This window comes from Rhinichthys klamathensis, unplaced genomic scaffold, assembly GCF_029890125.1.
Source record: "Rhinichthys klamathensis goyatoka isolate OS25496 unplaced genomic scaffold, OSU_Roscu_1.1 h1tg000008l_1, whole genome shotgun sequence".
NCBI classification, from domain to species: Eukaryota; Metazoa; Chordata; class Actinopteri; order Cypriniformes; family Leuciscidae; genus Rhinichthys; species Rhinichthys klamathensis.
In genome coordinates, this window is record NW_026606561.1 from 370639 (window position 1) to 397317 (window position 26679).

General features: G+C 38.1%; 2 protein-coding genes and 3 non-coding genes across 7 annotated transcripts; all 5 read right to left on the reverse strand.

The window, feature by feature from the left end:
- Window positions 1-1343: 1343 nt before the first annotated feature.
- Window positions 1344-13078, reverse strand: acsm3 (acyl-CoA synthetase medium chain family member 3). 2 transcript variants are annotated; one of them, XM_056260139.1, is made up of 13 exons: window positions 12791-13078; window positions 7639-7849; window positions 5890-6097; window positions 5588-5731; window positions 4982-5138; window positions 4199-4278; window positions 3787-3910; window positions 3512-3592; window positions 2425-2526; window positions 2209-2336; window positions 2029-2128; window positions 1687-1806; window positions 1344-1573 (listed from the first exon to the last, which is right to left on the reverse strand). In XM_056260139.1, exons 1-13 carry the CDS (start codon window positions 13016-13018, stop codon window positions 1478-1480), a joined length of 1779 nt encoding a protein of 592 aa, XP_056116114.1. In that variant the 5' UTR covers window positions 13019-13078; the 3' UTR covers window positions 1344-1477. The 2 variants fall into 2 exon arrangements, 1 of the variants encoding a protein (XP_056116114.1); XR_008807902.1 differs by lacking the exon at window positions 1344-1573 and having other exon boundaries at window positions 1730-1806; window positions 1911-2128.
- Window positions 13079-13625: 547 nt separating this feature from the next.
- ncapd2 (non-SMC condensin I complex, subunit D2) lies at window positions 13626-25854 on the reverse strand. Of its 2 annotated transcripts, none has more exons than XM_056260131.1 (32): window positions 25744-25854; window positions 25270-25397; window positions 25099-25174; window positions 23938-23996; window positions 23667-23842; window positions 23100-23245; window positions 22850-22977; window positions 22625-22748; window positions 22251-22398; window positions 21501-21698; window positions 21273-21407; window positions 20814-20901; window positions 20523-20712; window positions 20322-20440; window positions 19946-20152; window positions 19595-19769; window positions 19423-19507; window positions 19198-19334; window positions 18592-18724; window positions 17559-17634; window positions 17143-17346; window positions 16582-16739; window positions 16366-16474; window positions 16105-16228; window positions 15687-15842; window positions 14960-15137; window positions 14766-14860; window positions 14602-14682; window positions 14282-14465; window positions 14022-14178; window positions 13830-13934; window positions 13626-13738 (listed from the first exon to the last, which is right to left on the reverse strand). In XM_056260131.1, exons 2-32 carry the CDS (start codon window positions 25385-25387, stop codon window positions 13659-13661), a joined length of 4149 nt encoding a protein of 1382 aa, XP_056116106.1. In that variant the 5' UTR covers window positions 25388-25397; window positions 25744-25854; the 3' UTR covers window positions 13626-13658. The 2 variants fall into 2 exon arrangements, with proteins under 2 accessions (XP_056116106.1, XP_056116107.1); XM_056260132.1 differs by having other exon boundaries at window positions 25795-25805.
- On the reverse strand, window positions 18818-19108 carry LOC130092591 (small nucleolar RNA U85). Its single transcript, XR_008807938.1, has one exon. It is a non-coding gene; the product is annotated as a small nucleolar RNA U85 (small nucleolar RNA).
- On the reverse strand, window positions 21903-22201 carry LOC130092595 (small nucleolar RNA U85). The gene has a single exon (XR_008807939.1). It is a non-coding gene; the product is annotated as a small nucleolar RNA U85 (small nucleolar RNA).
- On the reverse strand, window positions 23309-23624 carry LOC130092602 (small nucleolar RNA U85). Its single transcript, XR_008807942.1, has one exon. It is a non-coding gene; the product is annotated as a small nucleolar RNA U85 (small nucleolar RNA).
- Window positions 25855-26679: the final 825 nt, after the last annotated feature.

Consider the following 26679-nt stretch of genomic DNA (forward strand, 5'->3'; position numbering starts at 1 on the left):
TTTCTATTCAAATAACACTTTATTTTACAGTGCCCTTGTCATTACATGTAGCCTAGTTACTAATAACAACAAATTATGCATAATTACACGCAATTAACCTTAAACCTAACCCTATTCAGTTTTTAAATGTATAATTACACTGTAACCCAAATATATATATATATATATTAGGCTATATATATTTTTTTGTATTCTTTTTTTTTTTTTTTTTTTCAGTAGAGGTCTCAAACCTGGAACCCACTGCATACCAACATACATATTATTTGGTAGTGGTACCATTGAAGGTACAGCCACAGCCTACTTTTTGTTTTGTAAGGTAGGCCTACGCAGCTCACATGTTTTGACAGCGAGTTTGCAGTTTGAGCAATTCAAATCAGTTGCTGTCAACCAAATCCGACAGATTCATCCGCAAACGCGATACACAAACGACTGCGGTTTTCGGCCCGACATCCTTCAGGCTGTCAAAACAAACATCCAAAGTCAGATTTAATGACATACGCAAGGAAGCAGTTGAATGTGTTGATTTCTGGCATATTTTGTCTTGATATTTCAGTAATAAAGTCTATGGCTCTGTTTTTCCACCCGATAAGCATAAGCCCCATTAACAGGTCAATTACACAAGCACCTGTCTGTCATTACTGCTGTCAGTGAGAGTGCTGCGCCACCACATTTCTCACTCTATGCTCTTTGAATAACCAGTGTGGGCAATTCACAGCTCGGCTAGTTTAGGTTTGAGCAGTTTGGAAAATGTTGCCTTTTATTTTTCATAAATTGTGGGCATTATTATTATTATTATTATTTTTTGAAAAGCTAAAGTCATCTGTCTGCTGTAGCAGTGATGATGTGTATCTCCATTAGTGGTCAAAACTAGTTTACCAACAGATTTGTCATCTGATAAGTCACTGCATTCCTCTGTGGGGTAAAATTTCCACAAATTCAGAAATCTTCATAACCTTAAAATACTCTTATCATTCAGCAAAGATCAGATTTGTGTCTGCCATCTGTCATCAGTCACATGACATCATGGACTAATATTGAGGAATAAAGGCGCACTCTGTGTTTGGAAGAAACATGGTTTATCAAACATAAAGTCACCCAAAAACTATTTTACTAATTCCTTCAAAAGGGGCTTTTAATTATATAAATGCTTATATTATGCAAAAAAAAAAATATATATATATATATATATATATATATGTATTTACCTTTTGCATATGCAGAATATAATCTACAATTTATGATTAAAATATTAAAATATATATTTTTGAATGGCAAAGCTTATACATTTTTTGTTACTTAAACATGAGGTAGAATCATTAAAACCTATTAAATTATATCAACTTGATTGTAATGAAATGCTGCTACCTGCAGGCGAGCTGAAGGACTACAGGTTTGTAGATCAATTTATCAGACTGAACTATGACATATAAAGATAGGAATGTGATCTGAACAGAAACTTGTTTTCTCATATCCAGTTTTAGCTTTTAGTTTTCTGTCCCCATTCCTTCTTTCTTAACTCCACTCGTCTTATTTTCCCGCTTACTGTCTTGGGCAGATGATCCACAAACTCAATCTGACAAAAAAAAAAGGGTTTAAACATTTGAAAGTTGGAACAAAATATACCTTTAAAATGGACTAAATTGAAAGAATTAAATTAGTAAGCACTGAACTCTATTTGTAAGTTACCTTGCGTGGATATTTATAAGGAGCCGTGACAGTCTTCACATGAGTTTGCAGTTCCTGGATCAGTTCCTTGTGGTCTCTAAATTTAAAATCTGCTGTCAGCACTACAAAAGCCTTCACCACCTGAAACATAAAGTCAATGCAATTTACATGTTGTATTCCATGTGTGTAAAAATTATGGTTACAATTTAACTTAAACTAAATAGAAGATTAATTGAGCTGCCAACTTAGACACCGTTTTAAGGCGTAGTGCTGCCTTCAAGTTCCGTAATTTTTTGCCCAATTCTAAGGTCACACTGCATGTACGCTTTACTGAGAAGGAAATCCCAGAATGCATTGCACTACCTCTCCTCGAACCGGATCAGGGCTGCTGACCACAGCAGATTCTGCTACAGCTGGATGCTCTATCAGAGCATTTTCCACCTCAAATGGACCAATGCGGTACCTAAAACACACACACACTCCATAGATGTCAGATTACAAAACCTGACATCATCATCATCATGATCAAAGCAGAATTCATACCCTGCGGACAGGATGACATCATCAGCTCTGCCAATGAACCACAGGTATCCTTCTTCATCCATCATTCCCCTGTCACCTGTCAGGTAGAAATCACCACGGAAACATTCGGCCGTGCGCTCCGGCTCCCCCTACAGGATGAATTTAGATCAATCAACTCGAGCTCAACAGCTTTATTGTTAGTACAGAGCCTAATAAGCTGAGAAAAGGAAAACGTACCGTATACTCTGTAAAAAGAGAGAAGGGTCTGTCTGGTTTCACTCTGATGCCGAGGTCTCCCTCTTGTCCTTGTGGCACAACAGAACCATCTTCATCTACCACCTTAAACCAAAGCAGTCCAGAATTACTAGAACACCTCACAGAGTTCAGTGAAAAGCTCCTATTTAAAAAACACACCTGTTATCTCAGTTGTTTTTGTGGGTTTTTTTAACTTTGTCTTTTCATTTTATATAATTATTATCTGTCTTAGATCATTTTCAGTGCAAATATTACAGTAACTATTAAAGGGTTACTGTAATATTATGCCCTTTTTTAAAGTCTTGATTTTGTTTTTAGGGTCTAGTAGAATAGGTTTTCATGTTCTGTTTAATTTTTTTTGTTTTTTTACAAAAAAATCATCAGTTTTTACACCCCCCCCCCCATCAGTAACGCTCTGTTTAGCTCCTTCCTAAAAGCACAATGTGCTCTGGTTGGTCGGCTGGACCAGTGTGTTGTGATTGGTCAACTGGCTCGAGTGTTTCAGAAACGTCACGCCACTTACCATAACCACAAGTTTCAACACACTACTAATGCTTCAGCCCCTTTTTTTACGCATTGGGATGGAATTATTTAAATGAGGAATATTGTGACGTACACATTCCCAGAAGAAAACTCAAGACTACAATCGAGGCATTTGAGGGCGTTCAAACAGCAAGATTACACACTAAAGAAAGTTGAAAAAGGAAAAAAGCATAATAGATCCTCTTTAAAGTCAGCATGAAACAGAAGTGGTGATAGTCTTTAGTCTACTATTGTGATGTATATTTGAGTGAAACTGCTTCTCAAACAAGAAAACATCTCAGAGAAGAGAAGAGGCGTTGCAAGAGGGAGGGGAAGTTATTTTAAATAAAGATGATGAGGGAACATGAATTAATAATAATAATAATGATGTGCACGTATAAACCATTTATAATCAATAATGTAATATCCCATAACAAAATAAGAATAGTCCCTTATGAGTTCATAGTAAATTTAATACGAAGCCAGTAAGTATAAAACTTAACAACTATTATTGCCAGTTTAAACCCTGGACAGACTGTTGCTGCACCTGAACATCATATCCTGGAGAAGCCTTTCCAAAAGATCCTGGTTTGATCTTCATGCCTTTGAATGTGCCAGCTATTAAAACCTGGGAGAAAAAAAAACAGAGGAATGACTATATTGTGTGTGACAGCACAAGGCTAAGCTTAGATTTACTCTCCTTCAGTTCATGTAAATGAATCAAATCAATGACTATATAATATGGATGAAAACAGATGCTAATTTAGGACCCATTTTCAGCCCCGTCTATATTGATCCTTCAAAAACTGATCCCAGACTTACAGTCTCAGTCTGTCCATATCCTTCATAGATGTCCAGTCCAGTGAGATCTTTCCATTTCCACATCACCTCTGGGTTAATGGGCTCTCCTGCACACAGACAGTGCTCAAGAGCATGGAACTTATACCTGTCAGAAACCACAGGCAAAGATGAGGATTACACCTGGACCAGACATATTCATCTGGATTCTGCTGTGATCCAGTCCAGGTTAAGGTCTTAGTCATTTAATAGCCAGTTCAGTTAAACATTTTGCAACTTACAATACATGCAATTAAAAAAATTAACTTTTACAGACACTATATAAAAACTTGATAATCATAAAACTAACAAATGAAGTCTATAAAGAACTTGTAACTTTAGACCTAAAAGTTAATTCGTTTGAATTCAAATATAGCACATCAGTTACAGTCAGTACCTGGATATGTCGTCCTGTACAAGCATTCGATAGGCTGTTGGTGCCGTGCAGAAGGTGGTGATGGGATAGCTGCTCAAAGTCTGTTAGGAGAAAACATGAGTGTTACCAGAAAGCTTTCTAGTAAAATAAGTCAATAAATAATACATACACTACTGTTAAAATGTCACTAAGAAATTAATACTTTTATCCAGCAAGGATGAATTAAATTGATCAAAAAGTCACAGTAAAGACATTTATAGTATTACAAACGATTCCCATTTTAAATAAATTCTTTTGAACTTTCTATTAATCAAAGAATCCTGAAAAAAAAAATGAATCTCAATTTCCACAAAAATATTAAGCAGAACTGTTTTCAACATTGATAATAATAATAATGTTTCTTGTGGCGCAAATAATTTTATTAGAATTATTTCTGAAGGATCATGTGACACCGAAGACTGGAGTAATGATGCTGAAAATTCAGCTTTGCCATCACAGGAATAAATAACACTTTAAAATATATTAAAATTTTTATTTTAAATTCTAATAATATTTCACAATATTACATTTTACTGTATTTTTGATCAAATAAATGCAGTCTTGGTGAGCAGAAGAGATTTCCAAAAACAAAAACAAAAAATCTTACCAACTCCAAACTGTCGATGTCTCTTCAAAGTAAGATTAAGTGTTGTGATTTTGTTTTCCATAAAACATGATAGGGAGATTTCTTAAAGAATCAATTCTTGATCCGTAACTTTCAAGCAGAACATTCTTGTCAAGAATGGACCTGTGATCTTCCTGTACCTTGAGAACTATACTTGTCTCAAAGCGTGGCATGTGGTGAACAAACACACATGCTCCCTGGATCCACGGAGCAAACACGCTGCTCCACGCCGACTTGGCCCAACCCGTGTCTGACGTGTTCCAAAACACATCCTGCTCAGTCAGATCCAGCCAGTACCTTCAGAATTCACACAATTTATATACATTTTATGTTACATTTAGATTTCATTATACACTTCTCTTCAAAAGTTGATTTGATGCTCAATTAACAATTATTAATTAGTATCAATGTAGAAAACAGTTGTGCTGCTTAATATTCAAAATGCATTTTTTCAAGATTCTTTGGTAAACAGAAAGTTCAAAAGAACAGCATTTAATTGAAATAGAAACCTTTTTTTACTTTATAAATGTCTTTAATGTCACCTTTTAAGTTATCAATTTAATGCGTCCTTGCTAAATAAATTCTTGAGGCAAAAAAATCTTGCTGACACCAAACTTTTGAACAGTAGTGTACATTATAAAAACTTGCAATGCATCCTTAGCTACTGTGTAAGTTTTTTAACTGCTCAATGCAGCGCTGATCTGTCATAAATTCAGCCCACTGACCCTCGGAATGATGTCACAAACCTGCCGTTCACCGTGAGCCCAAGACCGTAACTACAGTAGCTTTGTTGGGTCATTTTTGGAGAGCCGGTTGTGCCACTAGTGAAGAAGATAGTCATGGCCTCCTCACTCCTGGTGTCCACGCAAACATGATCATCTGACACTCTTCTACAACGCAAACACAACATCTGATAATAACATTAAAAATGTCTCTATAAAGGTCTAACTACTTTGTAATTTTTCACACGTTTAATGTGTGCACTCAGCCATTTCTTCACTAATTTAAAGTGCCCCCTGTACATGCATATCCCTTGTTCTCCACTGACCCCATGAGTTCTGTCAGGTTGCCCCAGCCAGGCATGGCCCTGCGGGACAGCAGAAGCTTGGTGGAGATGGAAGGGCATTCTGAGGCCACTGTGTCCAACAGTGGGGCCAAAGTTTCATCTGTGATTACACACTTGGCCCCAGACGACTGCAGCCGGTGGCGGATATCTCGAGCCGTGAGCTGAGAGGTGCCGGGGATCAGAACCGTACCTGTGTGAGGAAATGGGGTAACGATGAAAAAGAAACCATGTGTTGAAAGGACAAGCAGAGAGAAGAGGTTAAGTAGTGAACTTTCTACTCATACTGTAATTTAAATTGGGACTTAAAAAAAAAAAAAAAAAAAAAATGTTTCAGTTATCCTGAATTAACCCTATATTACAATATTCTGATGGCTACATTTACACTCACCTAAAGGATGACTAGGAACACCATACTAATACTGTGTTTGACCCCCTTCCGCCTTCAGAACTGCCTTAATTCTACGTGGCATTGATTCAACAAGGTCCTGAAAGCATTCATTAGAAATGTTGGCCCATATTGATAGGATAGCATCTTGCAGTTGATGGAGATTTGTGGGATGCACATCCAGGGCACGAAGCTCCCGTTCCACCACATCCCAAAGATGCTCTATTGGGTTGAGATCTGGTGACTGTGGGGGCCATTTTAGTACAGTGAACTCATTGTCATGTTCAAGAAACCAATTTGAAATGATTCGAGCTTTGTGAGATGGTGCATTATCCTGCTGGAAGTAGCCATCAGAGGATGGGTACATGGTGGCCATAAAGGGATGGACATGGTCAGAAACAATGCTCAGGTAGGCCGTGGCATTTAAACGATGCCCAATTGGCACTAAGGGGCCTAAAGTGTGCCAAGAAAACATCCCCCACACCATTACACCACCACCACCAGCCTGCACAGTGGTAACAAGGCATGATGGATCCATGTTCTCATTCTGTTTACGCCAAATTCTGACTCTACCATCTGAATGTCTCAACAGAAATCGAGACTCATCAGACCAGGTAATATTTTTCCTGGTTTTTATTTTGCCCATTCTCCTCTGAGATCTAGCATCAACAAGGCATTTTCGCCCACAGGACTGCCGCACACTGGATGTTTTTCCCTTTTCACACCATTCTTTGTAAACCCTAGAAATGGTTGTGTGTGAAAATCCCAGTAACTGAGCAGATTGTGAAATACTCAGACCGGCCCATCTGGCACCAACAACCATGCCACGCTCAAAATTGCTTAAATCACCTTTCTTTCCCATTCTGACATTCAGTTTGGAGTTCGGGAGATTGTCTTGACCAGGACCACACCCCTAAATGCATTGAAGCCACTGGCATGTGATTGGTTGATTATATAATTGCATTAATGAGAAATTGAACAGGTGTTCCTATAATCCTTTAGGTGAGTGTAAATTCAGCATTCAGAAAAACTTTGTTAAATTTTTTTTCAACATTTATTTTTAGGAAAAATAGTGAGGAATTTAAATGTCTGCCATAATATGTAAATAACTTTCAGCTTATCCATTAGATATTTTTTTATTTTATTTTTACCATTTTAAAATTAGACAATTCAACTTTAAGCAGTGTTTCCCCAGTGTTTCCCCAGCAGTGTGAAGCAATAAAAGTAGATTACAGTTTAACCCCAACAACGAACCAATGGAAAACAGAACAAGGGTGAAAGAATCATAGAAATCTCTCTCAGCAAATACCTAACGAATCTATTTCAGGAGGTCTGTAAGACTGTACCTGTTCTGAGACATGCTACATTAACCAGCCACCACTCAGGGACTCGGGGTAAAATGAGGAACACACGATCCCCTCTTTCCAAACTGCACACCTGATGCAGAACATTTGCAAGTTTTCTTGAGTGGAAGCCCAACTCCTCAAAACTCCATTTGACCTCTTCTCCGCTGTCATTCACCCACCACAGAGCTGGCAGAGACAACCTCTGTCCGTTCTGTAATATACAGCAACAATACATCAAACTATCTCACAAGCATCTGCTGGCATTGTATTTTTTTTTTTTTTTTTACAAATTATAAGACATTAAAATTGAGCTTGGATAATACTATACAATATTTTTTATTAAGTCACCACAGACATTATTACATTATATAATTCTATGCGCATGAGTTTCTGTTGCACTAGTCACCAAAAAAATTACAAAATGATAATTCCTACCTAATTACCTGCTTAATAGCTCCTTTTGTGTTCGTTCAATCAATTAATGTGGAACAACTTGAGGTTTAGTAAATTATGACATTTTATTTTTGAATGAACTAACAAAACCAAGCTCCATAACTGACCATTTTGGGGTGAAAAAATAAAACTCAGGGCATCAATAATTATTAGTAACTGACCTGGTGACTTTTGTCATGTTTTGTGGTATTAGTTAGTTTGTTTCACTTTTAGTCCCATACATTTTATAACAATTTTAAAAGACACAGAAAGCAGACACCCTCATTCAATCTTATTCTCAATAAGTAGCTCCTTATTTCCACTTTATTCATTTGAATAAATTACACGCAAGCAAATTCAAAAAGTACCGCACGACGGAATGACGAAATAACAAAGAGGTTTCCAAACACTCGGCATCTTCTCAATCCCATGATTCCCCCAAACCTTCCGAAAAACACGCCAAATATTAGTCTGCCACCAGCCTGTTTTATTTAGCTGTGCGGAGTTAAATCTGTGTGGTGCTGCGCTAGACAGCGCAGAGCGGGTGAAGCACAGACCAGTGTTCAGTCAGCAGTCACAACTTTTCTTTTAGACAGTATAAGCTCTGTTTTGGACACGGGATGGTCATTGGAAATACTGTAATTATGCCAATCTGCTGAGGGTGGGTACCGATGATGGTGAAATAAATTTTTACTGAAACTGTAATCATGGCCGCAACCCGCGAGAATGAGACAGATGATTGACAGGAATGATAGCGGAGGCAATTAAAGGGGCAAGATAACTTCTGTTAAAAAAAAAGAAAAAAAGTGTTTAATATAAGTGACTGTTTTATTGTTTTCAATAAAATAATAGTGAACGGTTGACCACAAACTGAGCCTTCGTTTTAAAGGGCAATTTCCAAATATCTTTTATTTATTTGTTATAATATGGGTATTTTGGGTCATCCGTCTTATTAATAGTATATTTGGTAATAAAAAGTTGTTGTTTTTTTAAATGTGTTTTCATTAAAAAATATAGGCCTATCATAACAACTTATAAAGATCAAAATCTACAGAAGACATTAACATTTTGATGTTAGACTATGTAGACATAGATGTTTGACATTTTGAACAATTTAAATTGTTCAGTGTATATATATATATACACTGATTGGCTTCATCACTCTGTCTCCTCTCCACCAGTAAGCTGGTGTGTGGTGAGCGTTCTGGCGCACTATGGCTGCCGTCGCATCATCCAAGTGGATGCTGCACATTGGTGGTGGTTGAGGAGATTCCCCCTTCCATGTGAAGCGCTTTGAGTGCCTAGAAAAGCGCTATATAAATGTAATGAATTATTATTATTATTATTAAATTGAGTTTTGGAAAATTTTAATTCTAAATATTAATTATTGAGTTGGGCCAACTTAATTTTGAACAATTTAAATTCTAAATATTAATTATTGAGTTGAGCCAACTTAATTTTGAACAATTTATATTGAGTTGGGCCAACTCAATTTTAGAAAATATAAATTCTAAATATTAACTCAGTTGAGCCAACTTAATTTTGAACAATTTAAATTGAGTTGGGCCAACTCAATTTTGGTAATTTTTAATTATAAATATTAATTATTGGGTTGGGCCAACTTAATTTAATTTACTGTAACATGTAGCCAACATTAAGTAGGCCTATAGGGTTATGCCGGTGAGGAAATTTTCCCACTGATTAACTTATGACAACACCAGTGTTATTTGTTAATGTCTTCTGCAGATTTTGATCCTTATAAGTTGTTATGATAGGCCTATATTTTTAATGAAAACACAATTTAAAAAAACAACAACTTTTTATTTCCAAATATACTAATAATAAGACGGGTGACCCAAAATTTTTAATTCTAAATATTAATTATTGAGTCGGGCCAACTTAATTTTGAACAATTTAAATTGAGTTGGGCTAACTCAATTTTGGTAATTTTTAATTCTAAATATTAATTATTGAGTTGGGCCAACTTAATTTTGAACAATTTAACCCCTTACTACTCGCCCCACGTTTTGGCAATCGAGTGCAAAATGACATACCCATAATAAAATGGTTGTTGCTAACTAGTCCTTTTGGCTACACACAAAACCAAGGTATCATTTAAAAGCTGACACTTGGCAGTTTACTATGAAAGACTTAAAATTGCTCTGAGCAATTACTAATAGAGAGATAAATAAGCTCAAAAACAATGGACGAGAATTTGTTTTTGTATAATAAATATTTATGAAAAAGAAAAATGCTTAAGGCAAAAATATACGGGCCTGGAAACACAAGCAAACTAAAGCCATAGGTCTTAACAATGTATGTTTCAAATTTGAAGTTTATACAAGCAAAAATGATTTTTTTACAAGCATTTATTTCAGCGCATGTCAGGGCACCTACCCAAAAAGGCCACTTGGAGACTCCAAAGGGACACTTGGTAACCAACTTTTACCATGAGCTATAACAAGTTTTTTTGATCATTTCAATATATTTTCTTATTACAATACGACAAAGCACAACTTATATACTTTCTCTGGTGTATTGTTTACATCCTAAATGTTTATAAAAATGCAGTTATGTGCATTTTTGGAAAAGGCTCCAAAAGGACCCTAAAGTGACATTTGGCAACTTGCTTATAAAAAGTATATATAACAAAGTCTTTTATTTGTTCACTACCATCCATTTAATGGTTAAATTGAGTTGGGCCAACTTAATTTTGGAAAGTTTTAATTCTAAATATTAATTATTGAGTTGAGCCAACTTAATTTTGAACAATTTAAATTGAGTTGGGCCAACTCAATTTTGGAAAATTTAAATTCTAAATATTAATTATTGAGTTGAGCCAACTTAATTTTGAACAATTTAAATTGAGTTGGGCCAACTCAATTTTAGAAAATATAAATTCTAAATATTAACTGAGTTGAGCCAACTTAATTTTGAACAATTTAAATTGAGTTGGGCCAACTCAATTTAGTAATTTTTAATTATAAATATTAATTATTGGGTTGGGCCAACTTAATTTAATTTACTGTAACATGTAGCCAACATTAAGTAGGCCTATAGGGTTATGCCGGTGAGAAAATTTTCCCACTGATTAACTTATGACAACACCAGTGTTATTTGTTAATGTCTTCTGCAGATTTTGATCCTTATAAGTTGTTATGATAGGCCTATATTTTTAATGAAAACAAAATTTAAAAAAACAACAACTTATTTCCAAATATACTATTAATAAGACGGGTGACCCAAAATACCCATATTATAACAAATAAATAAAAGATATTTGGAAATTGCCCTTTAAAACGAAGGCTCAGTTTGTGGTCAACCGTTCACTATTATTTTATTGAAAACAGTAAAACAAAGACAAAGTCACTTATATTAAACACTTTTTTTTATTTATTTTTTACAGAAGTTATCTTGCCCCTTTAATTGCCTCCGCTATCATCCTGTCAATCATCTGTCTCATTCTCGCGGGTTGCGGCCATGATTACAGTTTCAGTAAAAATTTATTTCACCATCATCGGTACCCACCCTCAGCCGATTGGCATAATTACAGTATTTCCAATAACCATCCCGTGTCCAAAACAGAGCTTATACTGTCTAAAAGAAAAGTTGTGACTGCTGACTGAACACTGGTCTGTGCTTCACCCGCTCTGCGCTGTCTAGCGCAGCACCACACAGATTTAACTCCGCACAGCTAAATAAAATAGGCTGGTGGCAGGCTAATATTTAATATTTCTGATGTAAATATTTCTGTGAAACGCGCTAAATTGCACAGAAGAAAGCCCAATCTAGGCCCTGCCCTATACAGTTTAAGAAGCGGTAGTAGAGGACTTATATTTTTAAAAAAAATTACAATAGTGCAAACACACATCTTTTAGGAATCTAAAACATTTCCAACAATGTATGTATTAAACAAACTCATTCGTGCCCAACCATAGCACAAAAATGGAAAGAGCTAAACAAAGAAAAAAAAAGGGGGGAAAAAATAAACCGCAAACAGATATTAATCATGGTACATAAACTATCTCTATATTTCTTCAAAAAAGAAGTACATTTTCTATTATCAATTAGTCTTAGTGATTTGATTAAATATTTTACTTCACATAAGAAATCTTTAAAAGTAAGAATTTTCTTAAGAAACCTTTGTTTGTGAAAGTAAAAGTTTGTGAAAGTAAAAGTTTGCTACAAGGATAAGGAAGTTACCAGTAGATTCTAAAGATTTGTTTGGGTTTTCAAAAAAGACAAATTACATCCTTAATGGGTAGATTACCATTGAGGACTATTATTTCAAACAGACCTGAGCGACGATTGATGACGTCACATGCTCAGATTTACTTGACCAATCAGCCGAAGGGGGCGTCTCATCTCATGACCGCCCAAATGTGGAAAACGAATTTTTAAGTCATGTATTCGTTTTTTGCCTGTGAACGAAAAATCAAGCCGAAATCTCGTTTTTTCGAAAAAACGAATAAAGGTGCCGTTTTCTCATTTCTGCTTATTTAATTTCAAATTGGAAATCAAATGATGGGATGATACACGGACCGAACTGCCTGTTTTCTAATTTGGGCTGTTTTTTCTCTCTCTCTCGTGTATTATCAATGTCCTCCTGAAATGTTTTGTAGGTTACTACTATAAAATTTCTTTCGAATAAAAAATATCCCGCTTTAAGTAAAAATAGAACATAAGAACACCAGAAGAACTAATACATTTCTTAAATTACCTTTTCTTTTGTTTCCCACTGCTCGAGCACATCTTTGGCAAAGTTAAACTGCGGAGGAATTTGAATGTTGTAATCCCGTCTCATGCTCTCATAATCGCAGAAGTTTTTTGGTACAGATGTTTTGAATCTGCACATTTGTAGCCAATAACCTCGCTCATACATTTCATTTTTGTTGGCGTATTTCAGACAGCATTTAAAAAGGGTTTTGCGAAGCACATACAAACTCATTATCAGCCTTTAACTGTGGACTCGACGTTACAAAATTACCGCTTTGAGGTCGTTTCTACCAGCCGAGCCGACATTACTCACACAGCTGGAACTTTCACACGGACCATAATCTTATTTTAGTTTCCTTTAAAGGTTTTCCCATTCTTTGCAATAAACTTCTAAAAATGAAAGTGCGTCCTATAAAACTAGAAAAGACAAATGGAAGCACTGCAGAACCAATAAAAGCTGTCCAGACATAGTTCAGCTCCGTGAAAACAGACACTAATCTCTTCGGATTAGTAGCAATGACCGTCTACAAAACTAAAGTCCCACTTGTAACGCCTTAAAACAAAGAATAACCGGATGTAAATGTGACAGCACATGCTAATTTATAAATTTTAGTTAATAAGTGCAAACCTTCAACATGTGTGAAAACTCATTTTAAAAGCACTTACATAAAAAACAAAAACAAAGGACAATAATTATATGCAACAAACATTCAGAGCTATTTTTGTGTTTTAAAAACGTTTAATAAAATACCTAGAGATTATACCATACTGGTGACAACTAAAATATTAAACATTTAAAAGTCAGACATAATACGTTTAAAATAAGATGTAGTATTAAAAAAAATTCTGAAAAATAAAATCAAAAAGAGTGCTCAGTGTCTGAGACGAGTGCGTCGTGTGCGGGCGATGGGTGTCGTCACTTTAGGAGTCTCACTCTCAGCCATGACAGCATCTGCAAAAAAATTCCGAATGAAGCTGTTAATAAGAGCTCTGCTAAACAATCAAGAGATAAAAAAAAAAAAAACAATATGAAAGTAACTGACCCTCTTCCTCTTCATCACTGGTGAAGGTGATGGCAGGTTTGGGACGAGAACGAGATATTCTTGGGGTTACAAGATCACTGTCATCCAATTTTGGTTTACCACGGCCTGAAGGAGAGGGAGATGCACAATGAGATTCATTTTATAATAGAATTATTTATTGTATGTTTGTGAACAATTAGCTTGAACCTTCACCTCGTGTGGATTTGCGCACACTCTTGAGTGGCTGTGGCGTATGCAAGTTTTGGCTCTGTGTGTCTCCTGTCTGCTGTTCTCTCTCCTCGCTCTCCACATTCTCCAACCCTTTAGTGTGAACAGCCGTCAAACGCTTCTCGTAGTCTTCAACCTGTGCCTAAACAAACAGCTACTTTCAGCATACTAGAACAAACAGCAACCGGTCATGATAAATGCCCTGTGCGGATACACTTGCCACCACACATTCGCAATTGTAGTACCTTAAACTGTGGTTTTGCTCTTCTACGGAGCTTTGCCGCAATGGACAGGAGAGGCTGATAGACTCCAGACTCAGTGAGTTTATCACTGTAACAGTCCCAGCACTCCTGCAGCTTCTTGAAACCTCGCTCACACACAGACAACAGGGAAAGAGAGACGGCCAGATCTGCCCACTGACGCTCGGTCCTGTAGACAGAACAGGTTACACATAAGAGGGAGATTCAGACTAATCATGTCATAAAGCAGCCCAATCTTACAACAGAAATGCTGCTCTATTAAGGTTATGCGGAAAGACGAATTGTACATTGTGTCCGATACTCACTTTGCAGTTCTGAATCGTTGGCAGAGCTTCTCCACTAAACTCTCTGTCTGTCTCTCTTTAGTGATGTAGGAAAAGAGTTGTCTGAGAGAGAGAGAAAGATAAATCGAAGTGATTTGTCATGTAGAATAAATGAAACTGCCATAGCAGCATTAACGATATCTCACTTCATGATGGTGTTGAAATCCTCCTCCTTCATTCCACGCTCAGGATCAGATAATCGGCTGATGATGTCTGGAAGCAGGTTGTAAATGGCGTTGTCCTGAAGATATAAGCAGAGTATTATAATTGGGACTTCTTGTTTTCAGAGTTATGAGGGGGATATGAGAGAGAGACAGCAGAGCTGGAGTGGAAAAGCTACCTTTGCAGAGAGCTCGTTGAAGAAGTTGAGAGCGAGGCTGGCAATGTGTGGCTCAGGGTCTAGCAGCAGCACTGCAACCTCACTAACCTGACCTTTGACCTTCATCACGTCCTTAAGCACCAGCTGCGTCAAAACCATGATGGCGGTCAGACGCACAGATGAATTTTCATCACTCAACCTTAAGACAAATCAGTTACAATACTGATCACCACAGTAATAAACATTTCAACTATAGCACCGATACTAAATACTCGGGTCTGATAGCTGATTATTCAGAATGATATTTGCCGATGCTCTATAATATTAGAGGTTTAAGTTAACAGCTATTATATTCAACTCATAAGGTAGTTTTCATAAACACTTGACAAATTTATTCAAGCATACATAATTAACAGTAAATAAGCTCCTCTAGTGTTTTTAAGCTAACTAATGAATTGACACATGGTTCACAAGCTGTTTTACTGAAGTGTTTGGATAGTTGAAACACTGATTAGGCGACTACATGAGACATGGTTCATTTCAGTAAGTTGTACTGTATCTTTCAACATATCTTCTGATGTTCATGTATGTTTTTTGTGCTAAGTTGTATTAAAGTGGAAGAGATAACTCGTGTTCCACACTGTCGCTTGAACAGAAGCGCTACTTGTTCTTTCTGGAACCACCAATTATGCAAAACCAGTTGTTTATCAGACAGAAATTCATGAAAGACCTTTTGGCTTGGAGCTACCTGGCATAAAGGTTGGGCGTCCAGGGTTCCAGGATGTTGGGAAAGCGGACTGTTAGGTCACCAAGAGCAACAATTGTGTTGGCTCTAACAACAGGAAGTGGGGATTTCTCCAGCACCGTGAACAGCAGCCTGATATTGTCTTTACAAACAGGAGGACTAGAGAAAGACAGATGTTAATATTGCTTGACTAAAGAAGCAAATATTATACAACATAATACGTTAAAAATTTTTGGCAGTAAAGACAATCAATGTTACAAAAGATTTGTATTTCCAATAAATGCTGTTATTTTGAAGCTTCCCTTCAAGGAATTCTTAAAATCAAATTATTAATACTGGCTTTTTTTAGCCATTTCAAAAATTGACAACTTACCAGCCGCAAATATATAAATTTTAGTGTAAAATATCATAATATAAATACCTGATCATCATATACTGTGACAGAGCCAGGCAGGCAGCAGTGGTGAGTTGAGGGTGGGAATATTTGCCTGGAGAACTGCAAACTTTCACCAGCAGAGGCAGAAATGCACTCAACATGTTCCCTTCTACAAAAAAAAAAAATATATATATATATAATATATCACAGTGCAACAGGGATTAGTGCTTTGTCAAGCAGGTAAATCCTTCAATAAACAACAATTATGAGGACTTAAGTCAAATTTGTTTCATTAGATGGGCTCACCGGCTAATAACTCAGTCTCACAGATCTTGCGGATAAACTCGGCTTCAGTGTCCTCAGCTGAAGCGCCAACTAGCCCCAGCTCCTCTTCCACACAACTGTCATTAGCCGCCTAGCAAAAGAGGCACAAATCAGTCAGCAGCATTATAATGGATCAACACTTCAATATGATAATGCAGAAAACAGGTAACAACCAAACAGGGGCCTGTCTTCGTTAACCTTTTTGTTGGCAGGTGCATTCTCTTTCTCCTCCTCTTCTTCCTTTTGTCCTCTCCTCCTCCGTAGCTCAGAGCTGACACTCCTCTCAAGGTGAGATACCTGCCAGAAGGCCACAGCTCCACACAGTGACAGCACCTGGGCCAAGCTCACACAATTCACTAGAAAACGAATGAGAAAATCTTACTGACCTCAAACATTTGAGTCTCTTATGCTTACCAAGGCTGCATGTTTTTTTATCACAAATGGTAATATTCTGAAAAATTAATACAATTTAAAAAATTCTCAATTTTAATATTTTTTAAAATGCAATTTATTAATTTGATGGCAAAGCGGAATTGTCAACATCATTACTCCAGTCTTCAGCATCACATGAACCTTCTTTTTGTGGAAACTTTCTTTGAATAGAAATTTAATTTTGAATTTTTTTGTAACAATGTAAAAGTCTTTTGATCAGTTGAATGCCTCATTGCTGAATAAGCACTAAGATTTTCTTTTGAAAATCTAATGACCCTAAACATTTTCTAAAATTATGCAAAAAGTTACATCTCATGTCCACATTACCTTGTTCCTCAGAGCCCTGGGACACACCTTCCTGCAGTTGTGTTTGGGTGGACTCTCTGCCCTCTGTGATTTGTTCCAATAGGAGATGAGCAGAGCGTTGGAGGAGATGGGAACACAGCTGGTCAGGTGACTCTGCTAAGAAGTAGATGAGACGGACAGCCTGTTCCATGAAGGTCTGCCAATGGGGGTCAGACTGGACTACTCCTGTTCAAATGAAGAATGCCGTTACCAAACAGGAGATATGTATGAAAGAGAAATCAGATGAGAAAGAGGAAAATGAGAGAGACCATGTTACATCCAGCATCAACAGTTTGGGTGATTGTGGCAAAGCAAGAGTTAACCAACTCTTGTGATCAGATCACCCAAGACAAAAGCCAATACGAGGTGTAAACACCAAAAAAACTAAAAGAACACACCATCAGCAATGGCCTGGGACAGACAGCTGAAGAGATGGTGGTCCATTGGAAGCCTGAAGGGGACACCCTTGGATTGCTTTAACACACAAATCAGCATATTAGAATCATGTGACACTGAAGCCTGGAGTAATTGCTTCTGTAAATTTAGCTTGGCCATCACAGGAAGAAATCACACTATAAAATATCTTAAAACCATGATTTTAAATTGTAATATATTTCACAATACTAGTTAACTGTGTATTTAGTAAGGGTGTCACGATTTCGATTTTAAATCGAAATCGATCGAAATTTATTCACAATCGTCGATACTGCCACGCCCCCATGTCACGTCCGTTCGGCTTGCCAAGCGGAAAAAACACGGCGTGTTGAAGTGCTGCAAGTCTATGGTCATCCTCCTCTAACTTAGCTACAGCCATTCAAAAGATAGTATGGCAAGTACAGATGCAGGAGTCCCATCAACAGAACGTGAACCCCTCCTCTTTCATTGAAGTCGCAGGTGTGGACGTTTTTGGGGATTTCCAGTGAGTAATGTTGATAACGTTCGCGCTTCAAAAAAGCCACAGTTTGCAGACATCCAAAGTCTCGCGGAAGTTCCGGGAGTCTCCCGCATATTGATAGCGGCTCCCTGATGCACGCAAATTAGTTAGAATCTCCCGGAATCTAGAGTGAGCGAGCAAGAGCGCGCATGTGAGACAGAAAAAACTGTGCTCCTGTCCAAACCGTATAGCGCGCGCACGGCAGAGAGCGAGAGACCTTGCGTGTGTGCCTCATGAAGCGCATGTAAGACAGAGAACATCCTGATTGGCCGGTTTCGGCTTTAAAAAAAAAGTAAATGTAAAAAATCGAGAATCGAACCGTGACCTTAGAATCGAAAATGAAATCGAATCGAGGATTTGGAGAATCGTGACAACCCTGGTATTTAGAAGAAAATGCTTCCTCGGTGATCATAAGAGACTTATGATTTTCCGATTTTAAAACAAAAATTTTTCCGACTCCAATCTTTTCAAGGGTAGTATATACAGTGTATACATACCCTCACATGGTCTGTTATATTAACGATGGTGATGAGTGTGTCTCGAGCCAGCAGATAATCTTCTGCAACCTTCTCACCCAGAGCGACAGAGCAGAGTGTGTCCAAATTACTCAGAATCACCTCCCTCTCAGCACTAAAGACGCACAAAAAAAAAAAAAAAGTTAGACAAGTAGTTCACCATGCCTCAAAATACTACATTTCTTAAGCAGTATGTCAAAGACAAGAATGCCCTCAGATTACCAAAGAACCAGCTCATAGCTCATTGGACATTAGAGAGAACAGAGCTTCGACCCATGTCGCCCCAGACACACGCACACACACTGATTACCCTTCCCATCTCTCTCCTGCATTTCTCTGAAGGAGAGCTTGAGGGGAAGAACTAACTTAATGTAGGCAGGCCCTTACAGCAAAGCAACAAATCTCCGCTGCCCAGCCAAGATTACCAGCCAACAGGAACACAGGAGAGCTCTGACTCTTACCCACTGAGCTCACATTCGCCTTGGTCTCATCATTGGGCAACATTTTTATTATGCTGTGACATTAAATCAGTTCAACTGAATGATTGACTAACACATCCAGGAAGTATAAAGAGTTTGAAGGTCTCACCGTGCTGCCATACCCAGCAGTAGCACTGCAGCTCTCCTATGAAGTGCTTTAGTCTCTCGTTTACCAGAGAACCTCTCCCACAAAACCTGTACCACTGAAGTCTGCAGGGCACTCTCATTGCTGAAAAACTCCTGAACCTGCACCAAGAAAAAAACACCAACAACAACTGTCAAAAGAATAAAGTGTGGGAGTGACTGCTTAAATGAGGGGTTAAAAGACACTCACAATCTCCTCCAGACACTGGACTGTCCCCAATGAAGCATCGACCATCAGCTCTGACAGATTGTCCACTAAAGTCTGAGCCTTCGCTCTGATGGACAAACACAAAAAGCCATTTGAGCTACAGTATATTAAATTGTACTCTTTTAGCCTTGAGCAAACCAAAATGTTTGCATACCTGGTGTTGTCCCCATTAGGGTTGAGGTACAGCCGCCTGTAGGCCTGGATAATGGCGTCCTTGATTGTAACATCAGTGGACCAGACCAGAGGCAGCATCTTTCTGACTCCACACACAGAGTCAGCCACACTAAACTCAAATGCTGTGACACAGAACTGCACCGCCTCCTGCACAACTGGGAGAGGGAGACCAGTCAGAGAAAACTAAACATTTTCAACTTATATATATATATATATATATATATATAGAATGTCTCGATGAATCAGAAGTAGCAACAGATCTTTTCTTCTGTATTGTGACGTATATTTGAGGAATTATTGAGAAAAAAAGTGGGTACTTCATAGTAATTACCTGTAGTAGTTTTCCAGTACAGCATGTTGTTAATGACAGCAATGGCTCTTTCCACTTGTAGAGCAAAGCTCTCTGTGTCTTTCAAGTACTGAACCAACATCTCCTGCTTCTTGAGGTCACTCTCTCTCCCTTCATTGCCTCCATCCTCTTTCTGTGGGGTGAGTGGAGCGTCGCTCGTCACAGCCTCAGGTGTCTCTTGCTCTGGCCCTGAGGAGAGAGATGCACACCATGTTTTTATTTGGACTAGGAACCCTGTCATCTTATCTAGGGAGGTGAGACGATGCACAAGTTTCAGTCTGACACTATCGTGCTCCTCAGCATGATGCTTTAAAATGGAAGTTATTTAGAAGACCATTCAAAGTACCAAAAAACATACCCTTGAAAAGTGTTGCGAGTGTGTTGATCAGCTTTTCTGCATTTAAGTCAGCCAGATCTGAGAAGAATGATGACTCTGGGAACAGGGAGTGTGCCCTCATACACAGACCAACTGCCTTCCTACACACAGTTAAACACCACACATTGCATGTCTGTGTGCAGAAATAAGGGTATGAGAGAATGTTAGTTAGTTCACATGTACCTGTATTTACTTTCCCGGAGAAGCTGTGCAATTTGGACAGCAGTGTCCCGGTCGCTTCTTTCCTCCTCTCCCCCAGTCTCCTCCTCCTCCTCCTCTTCTTCCTCAATTCCAGGCTCCAGCTGTGCTTTCACAGTCATCTCCACCTCAGGCTTCATTGCATCCCAAAGATCAGCTGCTGTGATGACTGCAACTACAAACACAAAGCTATAATCTTACAGCTGGACACAAATTGATAGTAATAGAGACCAGCTAAAGACTGAAAGGAACAATTCAATTATAAAAGCAACATACCAGGCACTTGCTCTTTCTGGTTCTCTCTCATCTCTTTTAATTTGGCAATCTCCTTATCCAGGGGCTTTTTTAGGTCTACACTGCTCAACTTAACACAGAAATAACAAACACAGGTATATTTAATTTCTGTAAACAGATTAAGTCTGCTCAAAAGTTTGAGTTAAGATTTTTTTAAGGAAGTTTTTTTTAAGGAAGTCTCTTATGCTCACCAAAGCTTTTATTTTGTTCAATACAGTCAAAAATAATATAGTCAAATATGAAAAAAATAAAATAGCTTTTCTATTTTAATATATTTTAAAATTAATTCCTGTGACGGCAGAGCTGAATTTTCAGCATCATTTCTCCAGTTTTCGGTGTCACATGATCCTATCTATCATCCATGATCTATCAATGTTGAAAACAGTAGTGCTATTCTTTGAATAGAAAGTTCTCAGATGTTTTAACTGAGCATGTTTATACCTTGCAGCTGTAAGGGTTATGAGCAATGAAGGCAGCCAGCAGCTGGATGGCACTCTTACACACATGGACAGACTTATCACCCAGACGCCCGACAGTCAGCTCCATAACTTCAGTGTACCTGCACAGTGGCAAGGCCTGTCAGAGGAAGAAGAGGAATAATATATCTCAAGAAAAAAACACCTTGATTTCTGTTATCATGAAGGGGAGGAAACCCCACAAGCCACTCACCTTACTGTTGACAATGCGTGCATAGACCTGCAGCACACGTGCTCGGACATGTGAATGGGCATCATGGATGTGCTCCTGCAGTGTGTCCAGAAAGCGATCTCGGCCAGCACGAGCAGAATCATCCAGCTTATCACCAGACAGAACCCGGACCAGAACATCCCCGAGAACCTCACACACAGCCACTCGCAGACTCGGACTCTGTCCAAACACAAACAACATGTTAACACTTCTTTGCTCTAGCGTTTTTCCTACTTTCTTATAAAGATGCATTGTATTCTGCAAACATTGCTGGCTCTGTGACAAACTGCTCATGCTCCACAATTGTAAGTTGCTTTGGATAAAAGCAGCTGCTAAATGCATTAATATAAATAAGCTATAAAATAAAAAACTTTCTTTAAAGGTTGCCCTCAGATTACCAAAGAGAGAGCTCAACGCCAACAGAATTATTCCAGAGAACTGAGACTCAACCTGTGACCCTCACAAACACACAAAAACAACAACTGTAAGCCCCCTCCTTTCTCCTCCCCTATATCTTCAAAGGATAGGAACTTTAGAGGAAGAGGCTTATTGAATGTAGGCAGGCCCTTACAGCAAGACAGCAAACCTTCACTGCCCAGCCAAGATTACCAGCCAATAGGAACACAGGAGAGCTCAGACTCAAATTCAGTGGGCTCATATTCGCCTTGGTCTCATCACTGGGCAAAAATCCAATGACAGAAGCAATGCAATAGAGAAAATATGCGACTGTACCTCTCCTTCCAGATGAGCCAGGAGAACACTGATGTTGGGGATCATGGTTTCGGGTACCAGAGTACTGAGTTCAGACAGAAAGCTGGAGAAAGCCTTCACACCTGAAGCTTCTCTAGCTAGTTCCTCACTCGACTTTTGACCGATCTCTCTGAAATACATACACATCAGTTTATATAGAAGGATTTTCAAATATTGTCTTCGACAAAGGAGGCCATGGAGTCAAAAAGGTAGAGAACTATTGCTATTGACTATACTAATCAATTTTATTTCTATTTGTAACCAAATACTGGTCGAATCAGACTGTAAAGCACAATCTATATACCCAGTAATGCCATTCAAGTATAAGAAGAACACTAAAAAGACTTCAATTTCACCTCATGACCTCTCCAACGATGGCCTTGACCCCATACTCTGTGCTCCAGGCAGCCACAGCTTGTGCACAGACTGACGCCAGCTGCTCAAAGTGCTGCAGGAGCTGAATCACCTTCACACATGCTCCTGTACAAGACAGAGAGAGCATATTCAGGACAACACACTCAGCTCAACATCTACAGCATTGCAAACCCACTCATGGGTGTGTGATGTGCATATAAACCCACCCAACATGTGATTGTATTTCTTCACCATGATTCCGAGCACATGAATGATGGCGTCTCTGGTGGACTTGCTCTTCATGTGGCTTATGGTGGGGTTTTCCAGGAGTTTATAGCAACAGCATGTCACACAGCTACATAAACCGACAAACATTGCACAAACAAAAACTGACATTTGTGATTAATGAAGACACAGAAAGTTTAAAAAGATTAAACAGAGCCAGGGTGAGTGACAGTTTAAGAGGAAGACAGTTACCTGACAAACTCCTCCTCCACTAGAGACAGACTCCACAGAGAACGAATGTCCAGCTGCAGCAGTTGAGTCAAACACTGAAGAACTGTCTCTCTCTCACTGTCCCACTGCAGGAGACCTTTTCCGGCACCTTTATCCTTCTTACGACCCTGAAAGAAACAGACGTTTAATATTTTATACACAAAATCAACGAACTCAGAAGCAACAGTTGTTGCCCTCAGATTACCAAAGAAAACGTTCACAGCTGGTTGGCTCATTAGGAGATGTGACTTTGCTAACTGACACATTTACACACACATTCAGGGACATACTCAAACACACAACACTGTAAGCTGTCAAATCAGCGACAAATGCCCATTTCTAAAGGAGAATTGTATTATGAGTGACAGCTGGCATCAATATGGGTGGGCCCTTACAGCAGCGCAGCAAATCTCCACTGCTCTGCCAAGATTACCCACCAATCAGATAGCAAGAGAACACAAGATCCCAGCCAATAAGCTCATATTTGCCTTGTTCTCATCATGGGGCATAGTATAAACTAATGAAAAACTTGATAACATTCAGCTGTACCTTGCTGGGTGCTGTGACGATAGTCTCCCTGTATGAGTCGCTCTCAAGTGTTTCTGTGAGTTTGCATAGCAGAAAAACACTCATTTTCACAGCGTTGAGTTGCTGTTTGCGGTCCACAGCTGACAGAGAGCCCGACAGGAGGAGAGTCGGCAGGGAAACCGACAGGCCCCTGACCACTGAGAAGACAGCATTGTGATACATCGTTGGAAATGTATATTTGATTCTTTGAACATAACTAGAATTATTTAATTTGATTATGAGAGATACCAACCTTGTATCAGCAACTCCAGCATGTCTTCTTTCACCGCCACATCCACTGTGCGACAATGTCTAAATGCAATCAGAAAATTATTCGTCTTAGTCAAGTCGTGGGGTTAAAGCGATAGATCACCCAAAAATGAAAATTGTCATTAATACTCACCCTCATGTCGTTCCAAACCTGTAAGACTTTCAATAATCGTTGGAACACAAATTAAGATATTTATGAAATCTGAGAGCTTTCTGTCCCTCCATTGACAGTTAAGCAACGGCCACTTTGACGCTTTAAAAAGTTCATAAAGAGATCATAAAACTAATCCATAAGAACTGAGCAGTTTAGTCCAAAATTTCTGGAGACAATACAAATATATGATAAACAGATTGAATTTAAACTTTTATTCACAAACATTTGATTTATCAACTCACACATCAGTTGTGGTAAACGAAAGCTCAAGCATGTTCGCTTGATGTGCGAGAACCAATGAGGTTCATTTTTGTGTGTGATGATTGGACATTTTTTAGCTTCTGCAAGAACCAAAAACCACTTGTTTTATGAACTTTTTGAAGCGTCAAAGTGGTAGTTGCGTAGCTATCGATGGAGGGACAGAAAGTTCCCAGGTTTCATCAAAAAGATCTGTGTTCCAACTATGAACAAAAGTCTTACGGGTTTGGAACGACACAAGGGTGAGTAATTAAAATGGCAGAATTAAAATTTTTGGGTGAACTAACCCTTCAATGTTTAACAGGGCTCATAACATAGCTACCCCCCACCCATCTGTTATGCATTTAGATCAGTTTTATACCCATAGTGGTTTCTTGTCATGCATTGTGTGTATGCAAACCCAGGCCCTAGTTAATTAGTTAGTTGTTCTTTAGGATGCTTTTTGTTTTGTTCATGGTATTATTTCGCTGCAACAGATTATGAAAATCATGAAACATCTCAATTCAAATACATATGAAACATCAAAATGTTTGACTTCGAATTGGGATCAGAATTTTTACATTTCAATTGATACCCAACCCTAGTTAATTTGTATTAATACTAATTTGGCCAAGAAAAAAATGTGTTTGCAGGTTTAACTGTTACCAAAACATTAACTTTAAACAAAACTTTAATCAACTTTACACTAATTTATCTAAAAATTAACTTATGGGAATGTGTGTCCACACTTACTGCAAAACACTGTATGCCGTGTCAAAATGCTCCAGGATGCACAGGGACCCTTGACTTCTCAGTGCTGCTTTAAAGCCTTCGTAAGAGACAGAAAAAAGTAATTATTCCAGTTCCACTACAGAGCAGAAATAGTGATATGTATACAGATTAGAAGAGCCCAGCAGCACTTACTGTTGATGTGAGAGGGGAGCTGTTTAGCAGACAGCACATCCTGAACCACATACTGGTTAACAGCACCAGACTTCACGAGATCATCCAAACAAACCGGCACGATAAAATCCCACGACATCTCTGCACGCCTAAACAACAAGCAGTGAATATAAGATAAATGTTTATCCGTAGGAACCAAAGTCACTAACGTTACAACGCAGGAGCAGAAAAAAAACACGTTTACACTGTAACTTACGTCTTACAAAAGGTCATTGTAAATTAATTTATTACCTCGTTTACCATAATCGCAAAATAAAGAAATTAACGCGTTTTATTTGATAAAACTGAAGCAAAACGTTTGTTTTGTTTGACAGGATAACGTTAAGCTAACATGCTACGCTAACTCACAGTATAAACAGACAAAACTAGCTTTTTTCTTAGTAAACGACACTTTCCACGGTTAAAAAAAGTAATATCACATATCAGAAAACTTACCGTGCAAAACGACCGATTTATTCCGACCAACTCCTAATCAGATGAACTAACCCGAAGAAAGAAAGTTGACTGGATTGACTGAACGGTTTGAGTCGCAGCTTTGAATTTCACACAGCGCGCCAAAGGAAGTACGTCATCACTGACTCCGCCCACTCACAAGTGCTTAAGTCATCAGTAGAGGGCGCCACACTACTCTGCGATAATTGAGTGATTTTGCGATTTTTTAAAGATTTTAAAGAATTAAAGAAAGAAACAATTTTGTAAAAACAAACAAACAAATATTTTGTAAAAAGTAAAAAATAAAAAAAATATTTTTGAAAGTATACATTTATGGAAAAATAATGTTTTATAAGTAAAAATTAGCCTAGATACATTTCCATAAATCTCTTCTGCTGCAGCTAAATCATCTCACTTATGTTGGAGTGTCTTGTCTGCATTCTATGATTAGTTCATGTTTATATAGCATTATTTAATGTATTGAGTTTGTTCTAGTTGTATTTGTTTTATTTTATTCTTGAACATTTAAATTATTTTAGTCCCTCTGTCTCGTTTTTGGAACGATTTAAATCACGATATCAACGATTTACCAAGTCTCTTAGGTTTTCATGAGTTTTCTTCACAGGACCATCATCATCAATGACCATCAGAATAACAATGACTGCAAATAAAACAGTGACAAGCTGCAAACAGTGCGGATGAATGCTTCTAAAGAGAGACGATCTAGCATCGAAAGGCTGACAATAGACTTTATGGGCAGTTTGGAAACTAAATGATGATAGTGTCGATTGATTGTGATTGGAAGCACCTACAACGAAACTCTACAATGAAGCAGTGGTAATTTTGTACATAAAATACATAAAAACGTACATAAAATAGTTTATTTCCCAATAACAACCTCTTGCATTTAGTTAAACTTTTATTTTGACATCATTGCAT